This window comes from Anguilla rostrata, chromosome 8 (genome assembly GCF_018555375.3).
Source record: "Anguilla rostrata isolate EN2019 chromosome 8, ASM1855537v3, whole genome shotgun sequence".
Taxonomy (NCBI): Eukaryota; Metazoa; Chordata; class Actinopteri; order Anguilliformes; family Anguillidae; genus Anguilla; species Anguilla rostrata.
In genome coordinates this window covers 32,945,138-32,959,747 of record NC_057940.1, presented here as the reverse complement: position 1 = coordinate 32,959,747, position 14,610 = coordinate 32,945,138, and the positions used below count along the sequence as shown (strand labels likewise).

The 14,610-nt window shown below is 47.2% G+C and overlaps 1 protein-coding gene and 1 long non-coding RNA gene across 4 annotated transcripts in view; both read left to right on the top strand.

Moving 5' to 3' along the window:
* The window catches only part of LOC135261457 (SNF-related serine/threonine-protein kinase-like), a 36,208-nt gene extending 27,080 nt beyond the window's left edge, over positions 1 to 9,128 (top strand). Inside the window, exons 4-6 of the mRNA XM_064347771.1 lie at positions 1,893 to 2,105; positions 3,317 to 3,451; positions 5,695 to 9,128. Of these exons, the coding sequence (XP_064203841.1) occupies positions 1,893 to 2,105; positions 3,317 to 3,451; positions 5,695 to 7,114 (1,768 nt within the window). The 3' untranslated portion in view covers positions 7,115 to 9,128. The remainder of the gene's footprint in view (positions 1 to 1,892; positions 2,106 to 3,316; positions 3,452 to 5,694) is intronic.
* A 1,293-nt stretch (positions 9,129 to 10,421) lies between these two features.
* LOC135261456 (uncharacterized) overlaps positions 10,422 to 14,610 on the top strand; it is a 91,931-nt gene continuing 87,742 nt past the window's right edge. The window contains exon 1 of one of the 3 annotated variants that reach the window (XR_010331941.1): positions 10,422 to 10,959. This is a non-coding gene — a long non-coding RNA (uncharacterized LOC135261456). The remainder of the gene's footprint in view (positions 10,960 to 14,610) is intronic. The other 2 variants (XR_010331942.1, XR_010331943.1) reach the window with 2 other exon arrangements.

Below are 14,610 nucleotides of genomic sequence, written 5' to 3'. Positions count from 1 at the left end.
GGCTATGACTGTAACGTACAAACACTTAGACACAGGTGTCAGAATCCTGTCCCGGAGGAATACAGTGTCTGCTGGTTTTTGGTGTTTCAGCACCAGTGATTCATTTAAGTCATTGATTGGCTAAGGAATCCACACACATTGTTCCCAAGGCCTTAATTGGCTGCTGATTGAAACAGAGCACAAATGACTGCACACAGTGCCTGAGTTTCACACCCCTGCCCCAAGACGTTCCTACATAGTTTTTAAAGAAGAATACAGCAATACTGTGATTGTATTCAAGTCCAAGTGACATTCTTTATTTTACATTACAGGCATTTGGCAGACGCTCTTATCCAGAGCGACGTATTTCTCCTCTGGTGAATCTGTTTCTGATGGAGCATGTGAATCCTCATGTTATTGGCCAGGACGGTCACTGTAACGAGCACCGCGTTCGTTTCTCTGCCGTCCGAACATCCAGCGATGGTTTCTGATCTGGCGCCTCAGGCCGGCTGTAGTTATCTGGGCCGGTGGAGCCTCTTTCAACCACCACTCCTCCAGTTGAGTCCTGTCAGCGCTTGATTGATCCAAACGAAAAGAAAAACCCCAACCCCCCACTCCCACTCCCCCACGCAGCAAAGTGCTTTGATGCGACGCCGTGCCAGTCCCCCCCCCCCCCCCCCCCCCCCGCCACCGCAGAGGGACAAAGCCGCCGTTTCATTTCGGCTCCCAGCTGGAGAAAGGGGGGGGGGGGGCGACTAGTACTCGTCTGTCAAAGCTGCTTATTTTAGTTTCTGAGGAGATCCTGACGAAAAGCAGGAGGCTGGCGGCGGAGGGGGGGGAAAAAAGCAACCTTTCGAAAGGCTGTCGCGAGGAAAACACTCGGCCGTCTTTTACCAGAAGCCTCGGAGCGTGCAATTAGCGCTGCCTCGGAGCGAAGCGACGGAGTTAACCACCTGGGTGCTACCGGCGTGCGCTCCTGAGTCGACTGCTGAAGGTTGGGTGAAGTGGACTGGCTTGATTGGGTATTACTGCTGGAAGACTGGAGGAACAATCCACTTGTTGCGCGGAAAGCGGCTATTTTTAGTTGACGCTGTTGACTCTGGCCTCTGTTCAATTAAACGCGCGTGGTGCTCAGCCGTACTGCCCAACGGCAGACTTTATCAGAAGCGACATTTAAAAATTTGTGCACAAAATCTGTTATTTTCCTCATATTGTTCGTGTGGCTTTGTAACAGTTAGGGGGAGAAACATATGACTTCCATTAATTGACTGCTCAGTATTAAGGATAGCTCACAGTCTAGCTGGAGTAGCTGTCACTGCCTGGATTTATTAATTTTTTTGGCTTAGCGGTGCAGGGATTTTAATGGTGGAGTCGGGTTTCTCCTTGGGTGACCCTTAGGGGCCTGTAAGCCAAAGTGACAGCAGTAGTCTATAATTGGATATTTAAATCTGACAGCGTCGTCATTCCTTGTATATTTTTATCTGTAACTTACCACACACTGATAGGAGGGGCTCTTTGATGTAGACGGGGTGAGACTAGTTATGTAACTGAGGTGCTGACTCACTGTGTTCATTGAACATTCCATGATACTACTCTAAAGAGTTTGAGGTGTTAACCCTGGTGTCGTGGTCAAATTCCCGAACTAGCCGTCTATATCTGGCCAGTTAATCACCTTCTCACCATGACTATGGCTATGGATACACAATCACCTGCATTCCCTATCTACTTTGGTTCCCCAGATTGTCTCTGCAGAAAATAGTGCTTAAGTAAATGTAAAAATACAGTCTTCCTGTTGCATTTGGATGCATTTAGGTCATCTCTTGCATTCTGGGGAATGGTAGGATTGCATTTCCACGGCAGTGAAGTCAGGTGTTGTGACTGACCGGGCTCTCCTCTCTGTCCTCGCCCTCCAGCCTGATAAACCGCATGCTGCAGCGGGACCCCAAGCGCCGGGCCTCTCTGGAGGAGATCGAGAACCACGCCTGGCTGCAGGGCGTGGACCCCTCCCCCGCCACCAAGTACAACACCCCGCTGGTCTCCCACAAGAACCTGTCGGAGGAGGAGCACAACGGGATCATCCAGCGCATGGTGCTGGGGGACATCGCCGACCGCGAGGCCATCGTCGAGTAAGAACCTAAGCTAACCACCCAACCCTAACTTAAAACCAGCACCCGCGTCGCCCCCCGGGTCTGGGTTAGCAGGCCTTGTTGGAGGAGCAGCGTTGGGTCATTGATTAAGGCGCTTGCTACCAAAGGGCTGCTAGTTAGAATCCCAGGTCTGACGTAGTTGGGTGTCCTGTCTAAATTCAGTAAATGTCAAGGCATATTAAATGACTGAAATGAAAGCTTGATATGGCCATGTACATGTGAGCTTAAGGTATGTGTTCCTAGAAAGAGGTTCTCCAGTTCACGTCAGCCCTGTTAAATATTTATTTGTGTACTCCGCTCAAAGGTGTTCTCCCCCTGGGATCCAAACCTGTAACCTTGTAGTTACACGTGCAGTTGCCAAACCGGTTTCTATCCTCGTGTGCTCGTATCTCCTGTCCAACCAGGGGGCTTTTCTAAGAGACATTTCATCCGGCTGATTTATGTGAGGTTATGTTACTGCGTTCTCTTCTTCCCTCTGATACCCCCGGGTAACTGAGAGGGGCGAGCGAGAGACATTAGCCTGCCTTTGGGAAACGACCCAGGCGTTTCAGCCGAAAAGCAGGAGGAGGAAAGGGACTGCGGAGCGCGAGTTCGCTTCACTCACCCCGGCCCATTTCCGAGCCCCGCAGCGCATGAATAAGCGATTGTTTCTGAAGTGCGTCGCCACTTTCAGGAAAGTTAATGGGAGCAGGCTGTTTGCAAAGAGCTCTGGGTAATAGTTGGGAGTTTTCTCCCGCCGACGCAGTGGAGATAATTCAGATGAGCACGAGAACTGTGAAACCGCTCAGAGGATGTAATTCGGTTTTCTTCAGGACTCCCGAGGCTGCCCTTCTCTTCTCCTCCTCCTCCCTCTTTTTGGGGCCACGCAGCCTGGCCTGTAGGGCTCTCCTTCGGGTTGTTTGTCCATTGAAGTGTTACTCCTGAAACCAGTGACCTGAGTGTGTTCTGGAACTTTACCAGTGGTGTCGTTGTTGTCTGGCAGAGGAACCTGGAAACATTCTTCGCGGCGCAGTGACGTTAAAGACTAAAGGCTACCCCCCCCCCCCTTTAAAGCCCGTCTGTTCGTCCACCGTGTTTCTGTTAACGTGTCCATGACCTCCGAGAAGCTGTTTGGAGCTATCAAATGCTCATAGCTTTGAAAGCCATGCCAGAGTACGCCACTTGAGAACAAATTGCCTTTCTCCTTCCAGGGCTCTGGAAACAAACAAGTACAACCACATCACCGCGACGTACTTCCTGCTGGCTGAGAGGATCCTGAGAGAGAAGCAGGAGAAGGAGGTTCAGAACCGATCGTCCAGCCCCAGCAACATCAAAGCCCAGTTCAGGTACTGACCTTCATGCAGCCAAGCGAATCCAGCAGCCCGAGGATCGGGGGCTCCCTGACTGACACGCGGTGTCTTTCATAGGCTCTTAATTAATGCTAAGCATAAGAGCTATCATTGTAGCGCATTATGTTAATAAAATAAATCCACGCGCTATTGGCCAGGATTAGGCCATCTGATTTCTGGAGATTTACGAAAAGACTGACTTCCATGCCTTTCAGTTATCTGCATGTATTTAACCACAGTGTGTCATTGTGGATTTGAGTGGAGTATCTCCGCTAGTCCAGTACCAGCTTTTTCTGCTTTTGGTGGCCTATTTATAGACCTGAACTACATTACAAAGCCCTGCATCTGTTGTGTAACTACACTGAACTGCCTTGCAGGGCACTCTAATTGTTTTTTTTTTTTTTTTACTTAACTGCGCCAAGTCTGTTAATGACAGCATTCTTAAGCGGTTCCAGTGACGGCGCACTCGAGGGTGTGCAGTAATTACAGAGACAGGGGAAGTGTGCCCCTTTGGGCCCCTCCGGGGGGGTTGACGCGCAGGCTAAGCGGTGTACGCAGCAGAGCGCACCCCCTTGGGCCTACTGACCGTGCTGCAGTCGTACTGTATGCACAATAATGGGAACTGCACGCGTTCGGATGTCGTAGTAGAACAAACTTAGAAAGTCTGGGCTTAGAAAGTTTGTTCAGACCGTGCCTGCACGCACCCCCCCCCCCACCCCCTCCCTTCACTCACATACTCTTTTGGCTGAGAGGTCCTTCTTTTGCAATCAGTTCTTTATGATTTGCTGAAAGCACAGCAAGACACAGCACAGGTGTGCTGGGTGCTTGGCTTTTCAGTCGACGGCGGTGCTTTCAGTTTGGCTATTAAACCTGTCAGTCAGGTTTGTTTGGGGTTAACTGAAGTGCATCTGATTCGTTCGCTTATAAAAAATGAACTGTAGGAGGGATATAGAATGGATGTCTGTTTCATACCTTTTTCTAAGGAGTGTAGGTCTTTACTCTAACCATTGTGCCTGTCTGAATGTGACCGCATTAGCAGTGTCACAAGCACTCCAGCAAATCTGTCCGTGCGTTTTTGTGAAAGCATTCTCGTAAAAAAGATGGCTTCTTTTACATTGGTTCCTTGCATCTGTGCTGTGTCTGTTATAAGTGGCGTTTTAAACCTGGCTGGCGCTTGCCTGTAAGCCTGGGAGCATTAGCTTGCTTGCAGGTCTTGCGTTTCTCCAGTAAGAAAATGGCTGCCCTCCTGCCCACTCGGCCCGTTTCCCTAACCTAATTCATCTCTAAAGGCTGAGGTTTAGGGGCTGCGGGAGCGTTGTGGATGAGGGGCTGAGTCCGGTAGAGCTGGGCTCTTGCAGGTGTGTACCGTTCAGCGAAACGTGTAAACCATGAAGCCTTAATTATCTGGGATCAGAGCGTGGCGAAGGCCTTCGGGTAGACCTGCTGCTGCGAGAGAAAAGGAAAAGAGCATTTCGATCGGAAAGGCGGGAGGATCGGTCTTGTGCTCCCGCCGCGCCGTCCTCACTTTGCGGAGACGGAGGCCGCCGCCCGCCTGCTGACTGTTGGTTTTCCACGCCTTTATTTTCACTCTGAAGCGTCAGCAGCGGTCTCTGTCTGAACAAGCGTGTAGAACAATATTTTGAAAGCTTTTATTTTAGAAAAGGAGTAAACAAAAGAAATGAAAAACAAGGCCAGAGAAACAACCCACTGAGGGCCAGCTGCCCGCTGTTGTCCGTCGGGCTGTCTGAGCACGTGCAAACTGTCGCCTCGTCATTAGTAAGCAGGACACGGACGAGATTCACGGTGGCCTCACGCCCCAGCCAGTGTTGCTCCACACGTTCCAGTCGTGAGATTGTTGTTCCAGGCAAACAAAGAAGGTCTCTAATCATGTACTGGGAGCCTGGACAAGGTCGGAGGCTCCGCCCCCTAGTCTGGCTCTGACCAATCGGCCTCCATGCTTAACAAACCTGGACCTTTAATCATGTCGTCACCCAGCCTCTGGATCAGGAGAACATACCGCTAAAATAATTAGACGCACGTCCTTGGGGTATGACTTGCAAAAGGATGTGAGAGCAGAGTTGGTTTTGGTAATCTGGGGGGATATTCATTCCTATGCTCAGGGCCTTGTTTGTATTGATCTGGCTAATCTTCATTGTTTGACCCCTGTACCTCTCTGACTTGGTCACCGTTGAATAAGTGTCTGTGCAAAGCCTGATCCTTTGTGTTGCTGGCGCTTGCAGGCAGTCCTGGCCCACGAAGATCGACATGCACCAGGACATCGAGGACAGCCTGGCGGGCCCGTCCATGTCCCACGCGGGGGGCCCGCAGTCCCCCGCCCGCAGCACCGAAAACCTGCTCAACGGCCACCGCAGCAAGGGCCTGCTGGACCTGGGGAGGAGGGAGGAGCCCAGCGAGCCGTCACTCCTGTCCCAGACCCCGCAGGCCCCGCCCGCCGCCACCACCGCCACCCCCGCCAACCCGCTCAAGCCCGCCCCGCCCACCGCCGCCCCCCCGGCCGCCTCCGGCAAGCAGCGCACCTGCCTCTTCCGGGTGGAGGAGGACGAGGAGGAGGAAGAGGAGCAGGAGCCGTCGCCGCTGCCCGCGCAGGTGGTGCTCCGGCGCAAGCCGGCCAGCGTGACCAACCGGCTGACCTCGCGCAAGAGCGCCCCCGTGCTCAACCAGATCTTCGAGGAGGAGGGCGAGTCGGACGACGACTTCGACATGGACGAGGGCCTGCCGCCCAAGCTGAGCCGGCTGAAGATGAACATGGCGTCGCCGGGCACCGTGCACAAGCGCTTCCACCGGCGGAAGAGCCAGGGCCGCGGCTCCAGCTGCTCCAGCTCCGAGACCAGCGACGACGACTCGGAGAGCCACCGCCGCCGCCTGGACAAGGACACCGGCTTCGCCTACGGCTGGAACCGCAGGGACAGCAGCGAGGGCCCGCCCGGGAGCCCCGGGGGCGGGGGCGGGGGGGGAGGGCAGGGCAAGCCGCCCGGGGAGGGGGGAAACCCAGGCCCGGACAAGGGCAGCCCTCCCGGGAGTGGAGGGGGTGGGGGCGGGGGCGGAGGAGGGGGAGGTGGAGGAGGAGGCAAAGGACAAGGCAGCCCCTCCACCTGCTCCAGCGGGAGCGCCAACCACCCGGCGGGCTCCACCCGCAGCTCGGCCAAGACCGCCGGGGGTCTGGTGGAGAGCCTCAAACTCATGAGCCTCTGCCTCAGCACCCAGTTCCACCATCTGGCGGGCGGTGGGGGTGGGGGCGGGACTGGTGCCGGAGGCGGTGTGGGAGGAGGAGGAGGAGGGGGAGGGGGAGGAGGAGGAGGGCTGAGCAGGTTCATCATGGACCCCCAGTGCTTCTCCAGCATCAGGGTGCAGGAGAGGTCCTCTTGGAGGATGTGCATCGGGGGCTCCACCGGGAGCCTGGACAAAGTCTCGCTCCTCGCCTCCGCCGGGCTCGGAGGCCCCGCCCCCAAGTCCGGCCCCGACCAATCGGCCTCCGCGCTTAACGAACTGGACCTGGCCCGAGCCAACAGCATGAACCTGAAAAACAAGGTCCTGCAGCTACCTCTCAGTGACAAGACCATCTCTGTGAACATCCAGCGCAGCCCCAAGGAGGGGCTCCTCTGCCCCCCCAGCCAGGCCAGCTGCTGTCAGGTCATATGACCACAGGTCGCCTCCCTCCCCCACCCGCCCACCACATCTGTAGCATACTGTACTCTCATTCAACAGCGCCATCCTTCCAGTGGCTCTGGACGACCTCTGTACACACCGTTACCTAAGCCCACTGTACTGTTGTCTTAATTCTCCCTGACTGATGGGGACTTTCTTTTTGTTTGGTAGGTTTACAGTTCACAAAGAGGTGCATGCTGCTAGTTTTTTTTTTCTAGTCTTTTATTTAGGTTGATTCAGGTTCAGGTTTTTTTTAACAGCACTTTTATGGTACTACCTTTTCTTCTCTAAATCACATTTAAAGGGATGATTTGAGTTCGGCTGAAAGGTTGTTGAGCTTGTTGAATAATGAAAACTGAAAAAGGAATGAGTAAGCAGTGCTTGTACTAGCATCTGTTCAAGCACTTGCAACCGGGTGTAAACGCTTCTAACCGTTATTTGTGGAATGTATTGGGCAGGAAGAGCAGTCGATGACAGAGAATCAAAGCAATAAGAGTGACGTGACCGCAGGAAGGCCTGGGATTGGACGACTCGCATTCCGCCACAAGCAGATGCACTGATCTTGATTTTAGCCCCTCGTTGTTCAGTCTTAAACTGGTATGCATAAGACTTATGACCAATTTAAATAAGAGAAAAAATACAAATACTTATAAAAACGATTTTAAAGGAGATGGTATATCGTCATTTTAACCTGGTGGATGAGACTGGAGTCTGTAAAGTGCTGTTAATTATATAGCACACTGACAATCTTTTTTTAAAGTCTTGAAATTAATTGATTTTAAAATACAATCAGAGTTTGGAGTTCAAAATTATTTTTTATCTTAACTGCCTGACACAAACGTCTACCTGTTCTTATTGTCGTTATTTTACAGTAAGTTTCTATTCGTTTTCAGTACACAAACAGAGTGACAAGATAATCAAATGAAAATCATGCTCGTATTCCTAAAACAGGGTATATCTTCGGTGATTTAACGTGGTAACGATTCCTGATTTTAAGCAGATCTCACGTCTGCAGTATTCAAGTTTATCAGCCATTCTTAAATGAGATTTCATTTATGACTTCACTGGATGTGCCTCCTTTTTCTGTACTTTTGGCCTCCACTCTCGTCCTCTAGGGTATCTGTACATTTTAAATCAGGAGGGGTGGGGTGGACAGAGGGTCCTGGTCTCCAGTTTGGGTGGTCTTCTTGAACTTCTGTTATGACCAGACCATGTCTGGGCGATCAGAGAAAAACCATCTCCAGGATCCTCGAAACCTTATTTACCAGCCAGAGATGGACCTTTTATATCATCATCGATCCACTGATTTAACACACTGTCGCGTGTTAACTTACGGGTGAGGTTTAAGTTATCTGTGGTGAACCAGACTAAAAGATCATGAAAGAAGAAACAAATAAGGAATATATTTTAAAGGGCATTGGCAATAAGCTATGTGTTGCAGCTATCTGTAAATTAATAAATATTTTGTTTTATATTTAAAACCTGTACAGCCTTGAACATAAAATTATAACCCCCCGTTGTGTATTTTAGTGTTTTTTTCCCTCCCGTCCTCAGCAGAAGGTCTGTAAATAAAGTTGTAAATATGGTAATATTGTGCTCTACATTTAGAGGAGCAGTGTTGACCCTTTGGTGCATAGCTGTAAAATAGCCATATTAGTTATGAGTGTTTCAAAACAAAAAGTATATATAAAAAAAGAAAAAAAAACCCAACCATAATACTGATAATGTGGGTCTCTTTGACTGTTGTCTTACCCTGATGTATCCAGGTTATATGGCTGTGCATGTGTTGTACATTTTACGTTATCAGTGGAGGTACAGCAAGGGGGGAGAGAGCAACCACTACATCTGAGCAATGTTTATCGGACCAAACCGTCACTCCACTTCAAATAAAACTGCAACAACGCAAACCAAGAAGGTGAATAATACTACTCTGTACTGAAAAATCTGTCTCCAAAAGTTGCGTCTAGCTATGGTAATGTCCAAAATAAAATGTTGTGGATAAAAACTAGTATTAAGGTGTCTTTTTTTCTTTCATTCATTGCATTCTCAATTCTGGAACGAGGTGCATGCAAGGTTACAGAAAGTAATTATACTTGTTCTCTCATGTGTTACACTGACATTAATAATTTAAAATTGTCTTTGTAAATTTTTTAATGAATGCATTTAAACTCTCATGACAACTGGTTGCCAGTGAACCACTGGTGCATCAGTGGGAGGAGCTAAAGGACCTTTAACCTGAGGGACCCTGGCGCGTTTAAACTCCCCGTCTCCCGGATGAGAAGAAGACAATTGTGTCCTGTTGCTGTGGACCCTCAGTCAGTCTGCTACTTTTCCAAGTGTTAAACTCTACCTAGTCCTGAAGTGCTTTAAACTGAGAACTCCTTGCTTTTCAGATGCCTACCATACTTCAAGTATGTCTATCGTTACACTTTAATGACATTTCCTGAAGAATGCTTAAAATTGGGCTCTGTGACTGTTCTTGGCCAGCATATAGTAGCTCTTTTTTGACCAGCCTGCTGCTCACATTTTGATTGCTCAGACAGGCTGCACATCAGAGGTTGAAGACCCTCAGTTAGTGGTGCTCAAACGAAAAGAAATTCAGGCTGGCATTCTCCAATTAATTACTGAGTTTGGATGCAAGTAACAAATGGCTTCCACAGTACTTTAAAAAAATACCAAAAAAAAGGACTTGGCTACTTAAGGCTCGCAATACAAAACCATAACATCTGCTTGCTTAATGTAGGTAGAATAATAAAAAGACTAGGCCATGAGCTGTTGTGTAAATGTTGATACTGATTTAGGTGCAAATTAAGGAGCCCCACACTTGGTAGAGGATAGCATCGTGTAGCACAGTGAGAAGTGGAAAATGCATCATCAGTGGTGAGAGGGTTATTTAAATAGTCTTCCCACGCACAGTTGCCCTTTTTTTTTACCAGATCTTGGAAGCATGAAGCTGTTCTGATGGTCTATGCTGGGCTGTATTTTAAGATGTGGGTTTTACCTACACTCGTCTCAAATAGATACTGTGATAAAACTGTTATTGGGTGGAGGAGAAAGAAAGGGATCGCATTGATGCTTCAGAGGGAGGCTATGTTCCTGGCTGTGTGGAAACTGGGGGCAGGGGAACCAGGGGTCAGAATGGGGATTCTGCTTGTCCTGTTGGCTGTAAGCATCAATCACCTGTACACCACAAACAATGCTAAGCTATTACTGTCACGTATGGCCTGTCACACACTGCAGAATGACAGGCAGAGCGGTGACATCTGCAGCACTACAACCCTTACTGAGCTCATAAGCCCTACTGATGTCACTCTAGCCCAGTACTGTGGAAAATGAACAACTGTTCCCCACCTACTCCATTCTCCTTCAGAGTCCTCCTGTTTATGCTTGAGCAGCGCTTAAATGTATAAGCAGCAGCCATTAAAGTAACGTTGAGGTTATAACCCGAGGTGAAATAATGCGTAGGAAAATGGTGAAGGAATTGGATTGCGTGCTATTTTAAAATTATGTCTGTAATTACGACTGATCGATCGATTTTGATGTCACTAACCACGCCCAACTCAAAAACCTGATTGGGGTGAACAACCCGGAGGTGACGTAGAAAACGAGTCTCGAGTGTAATGGCTACAGGTGCACCATAACACTAGCAAGATAAATCCCAAAATGGAGACGGGCGAAGCCGAATACGCGACGAATTACGGATACAATGACCACAGGCTTACCATTTTGATCGTGCTAGGAATCCAAGGGCCTGGAACAATATCAGGAGGAGAATTAAAGGTGATCGGCAGGAGACTGATGTCTGAGAAGGACTTGTGGAGAGTTGGACAGATGTTTTGGTGAGTGACTCAACATCTGACACGCTACCACTAGGCCGCATTGTTAGCTACTGCAACGCAGTCAAAATCAGTGTTTCAGATTGGCATTTAAAGGAAATGATTGCTATCGCCAAATTCGTTAAAAATCATTGAAGTTTAAAAAGAGTAGGTCCGCCAAAACGGAAGTCTCATAAGGAAGGCGTGTCATCATTGTCCACGTAGGGTGCCCAGAGTTGGATATAGAGATCAATTTGTAAGAGTTAAAATGACCAGCATGGAGGCCTACTGGTTGGCCAGACGCGCAGTCTTGTGCAGCTCCAGCTTCAAGCACCGCTTGCTGTCGCGGGTGCCTAAATAAGGAGGAAGCTGTCACATGGATGGGCGAACGAACGCGCTTGTTAGGATTTGCGTCTGTTTTGTGTTGGCTGAGAATAGCCTGAAGCGTTTTAAGGCACAATTATCTGCTGTTCCCTTTACAACGGAGAATAACGGGCATTCGGAGTGGAAAAAAACATGCTGATTAATCGTTTTGTTAATCAAACTGTGATAGGTTGTTGAGATTTGTGCATGCTTTCTCTTCTCACTCCCAGGTGAACTGTAACACTCTTTATTTAGCACATAATTCATCACGTGTTCTCAAGATCTGTGCGTACAACGAGCAATACCTGTAAGCATGCTTGGCTATGCAGGGCTACCTTGGAACACGATATGATATTTTATGTCCGAAAATAGCAGTAGCTTTCATTTAGCACATAACGGCATGCTTTTAAATCAGTTCTGGTTAAAATAAGTAGACTAGCTAAAACAAATCGACCTTTTTTTCAAATGAGTTTTCTCAACAATGTATTCCTTTCTCTTATATCAAAGGGGAAATTAATCTTGTCCACAGAAGTGGTTACGCATTTACATTTGCTAACAAAACCGCTTTTAATTTCAGGCCTAAAATTCTTTGTATTTATTTATTTAAATAAAAAATAAGTTATCTATGGCAGTGGAATATTTAATTCCTCATTGTATTCTAGAATGAGTACTCTTCGTGATTTCCTGGAATGTTTGACACTTCTATCTCCTCAGCCAGCTGGTTATACATCAGGACAGGCCACAATCATTTATCATAAAGGAGATCGGTTACGGACTACAAGACTCATTTTAATACACGGCAAAAATTGCTCACTCTTGAATAGATGCTTCTCATAGCAGCAAATATATAATTGCAACCATTGTACTGAAATACAATAGATGCATCTAGTCAACATATCAGTCTAGAGATGATTAAATATTTTCTGTTTTTCTTGCTTAGTTGCATTGCATTATAGCTGTAATTATCTGAAGATATTTGAAAAGAAATCCCATATATAAGACTGACAAGACAGTTACATTTCTTCTGGAATAATTGGCAAATACTTAGTCTCAACACTTTTGTGTGGATTCTCTAAAAGCAATTTTGAAAAGTATGTAAAGCGCTGTGACAACCAGCTGGGCCAACACCATTTCCCAAATTTAATGAGATTTAAGTAATTATCTTTAATAGCATACCAAACCTTCATGGCAAGAACCACATAATTGCCTGTGTGAAGGACTGAGAATATTAACACAACAGACTGTTGAGCTCAGTGCCTTGCAGAGGATTCATAGGTTGCCTTTATAGCACTGACTGAAGGCTACAGGTGGAGTATTACTCTCCCAGCAGTACTGGGCGGCACTGGTTTTGTCGCTGGACCCTTGAACTGAAGGTTGCAAATTCAAGCCCCAGAAGGCGGCTCACTGTCAATCTCTAAAGCCGGGCTCTGTGATTGCTCCGACAAAGACCCTACAGTCTGGCAATACCGAGTGTCATTTTTGATTAGAGCTACTGCATAGCCCTTGAGAAAAAAATAAAAAAGAATCATTCTGTCTGGTCTCAGTATGAATCATGAATCTGATTAAATGAAAAACATACTTATTCTCTGGCCACAGCTGGGAGCTGGGATGGCAAATAACAAATAATACTACTTGCATAAAATATTGAATGCATGCGAAACCATGAACAAAAATCCTTTATTTCCTGTTAAGCATGATTGAACTTGTCTGTCAGACTTCAGCTGTCTTTCATAAAGGAAGACAGTATAGCAAACTATTTCTGTCAAGTAAGTCAGAGGCAGCAGATTTTCGAATATAGCAAGATGGCAGCCTCTTATGCACATTACAGTATTGTAGCAGCTTTTTAGTAACCTGCAGTGTTTGCAGTGGAGAGCTGATCTGCAGATCTGAATCCTGCACACTTCATTATAGTGGGGGGAAAAACACAGCCCTTAAATCAGAACCACTGTTGGGTTGACTTGATCTGTCGGCACACTGTGTGCTTGCAGAGCGAGATGTGGTGCTCCCTGCTGCTCAAAACTTTGGCTTGTCCATTGGGCGCAAGGAGAGTTACGAGTCAAAATATAAACTTAAAACTGACATGGTACCTCATTTCCCCTGGGTGGCATATCCAGCTAAAGCACGAGCCTTGACACACACCATCAGGTCTGGATTTGAATAGCATCAGGCTTGAGACTCGCACGTTTTGGAGCGATCTCACATGCACATGCCTGGCTTCGCAAATCTCACACATTCCACTGACTGCTGCCATGCTGGGTTTTCTGTACTTTTAACAGCAATTTTTGTATAATTTGAAAGTGAAACTCGGCAAAAATGTTGTATTTCAGAACTAAATGTTGCATCTGCCCACCCCCCTCTGGAGTACAGTGCATTGCCAGGGCTAGCTGTGGCCAGGTGTCCCATGGGGCGAAAGATAATTGGCCATTATCTCCCTCATGGAAGGAGTTTTAGTTGGCAGGCTTTGCTGTTTTCACAGGAGAGACTCCTTTGCTGATTGGGTGTTTGTGGTCCAGCAGCATTGCATAGTACTCAGCTGATGGACTGAGTGAAGAGTAGACTGTTTACAATGCCACCGCTGCATTCCACATTTAGGATAAAGGGAGATGGGCTAAGCATGGATTAAAACATGGCCTTTCTTAGAGTACTGAAATTAATACAGTATAGCGCCAGGGTGCAAAAAAAAAGAAAAAAAACTTGTTCCAGTCAAAAATGGATAATTGATAATTTCACTCTGCATGTACTTGATTTTTTTTTTTGTAACCTAAAAAGTTAGATCATATTTATCTTTTAATTCTTTGCTGTAACAGGTTTTTAAAGTATGTAAAGTGCCATAAAATTAAGTTTACTATTATTTGGATACATGCAAAATTAGGAGCCAAGATGGCTGCCTTTTATCATTTTCTTTATTAAATATGGCTGGTGCATACATCCTGTCTTCCTTTGACGTAGTGAGATGAGTCATTTGTGCATCATTAATGTGTCTGCAATGAATTAATCTATGCTGGATATTTATGGTATGAAAGCCATATTCACTACTGTTTAAATTTTGGAATGAGAGCAATTCATCATGACAAATATCCTTTCGAATCCATTTCAATCTGAGTCAAGGGAGCAATGATACACTATGCAGCGTATAATATGCAACTTCTGCAGCTTACAGAGTTTGATGAATTATTCACTGGCTCCCTTTGTCTCTATGAATACACATCACTCTCTAGAGTGCTATTAAATTTTAGAATCCTAAAACATCTGCACCTTTTTACAGTGCAAGTGCAGAGCTTTTAATGAAACATCATTATTTTAAACATGAAT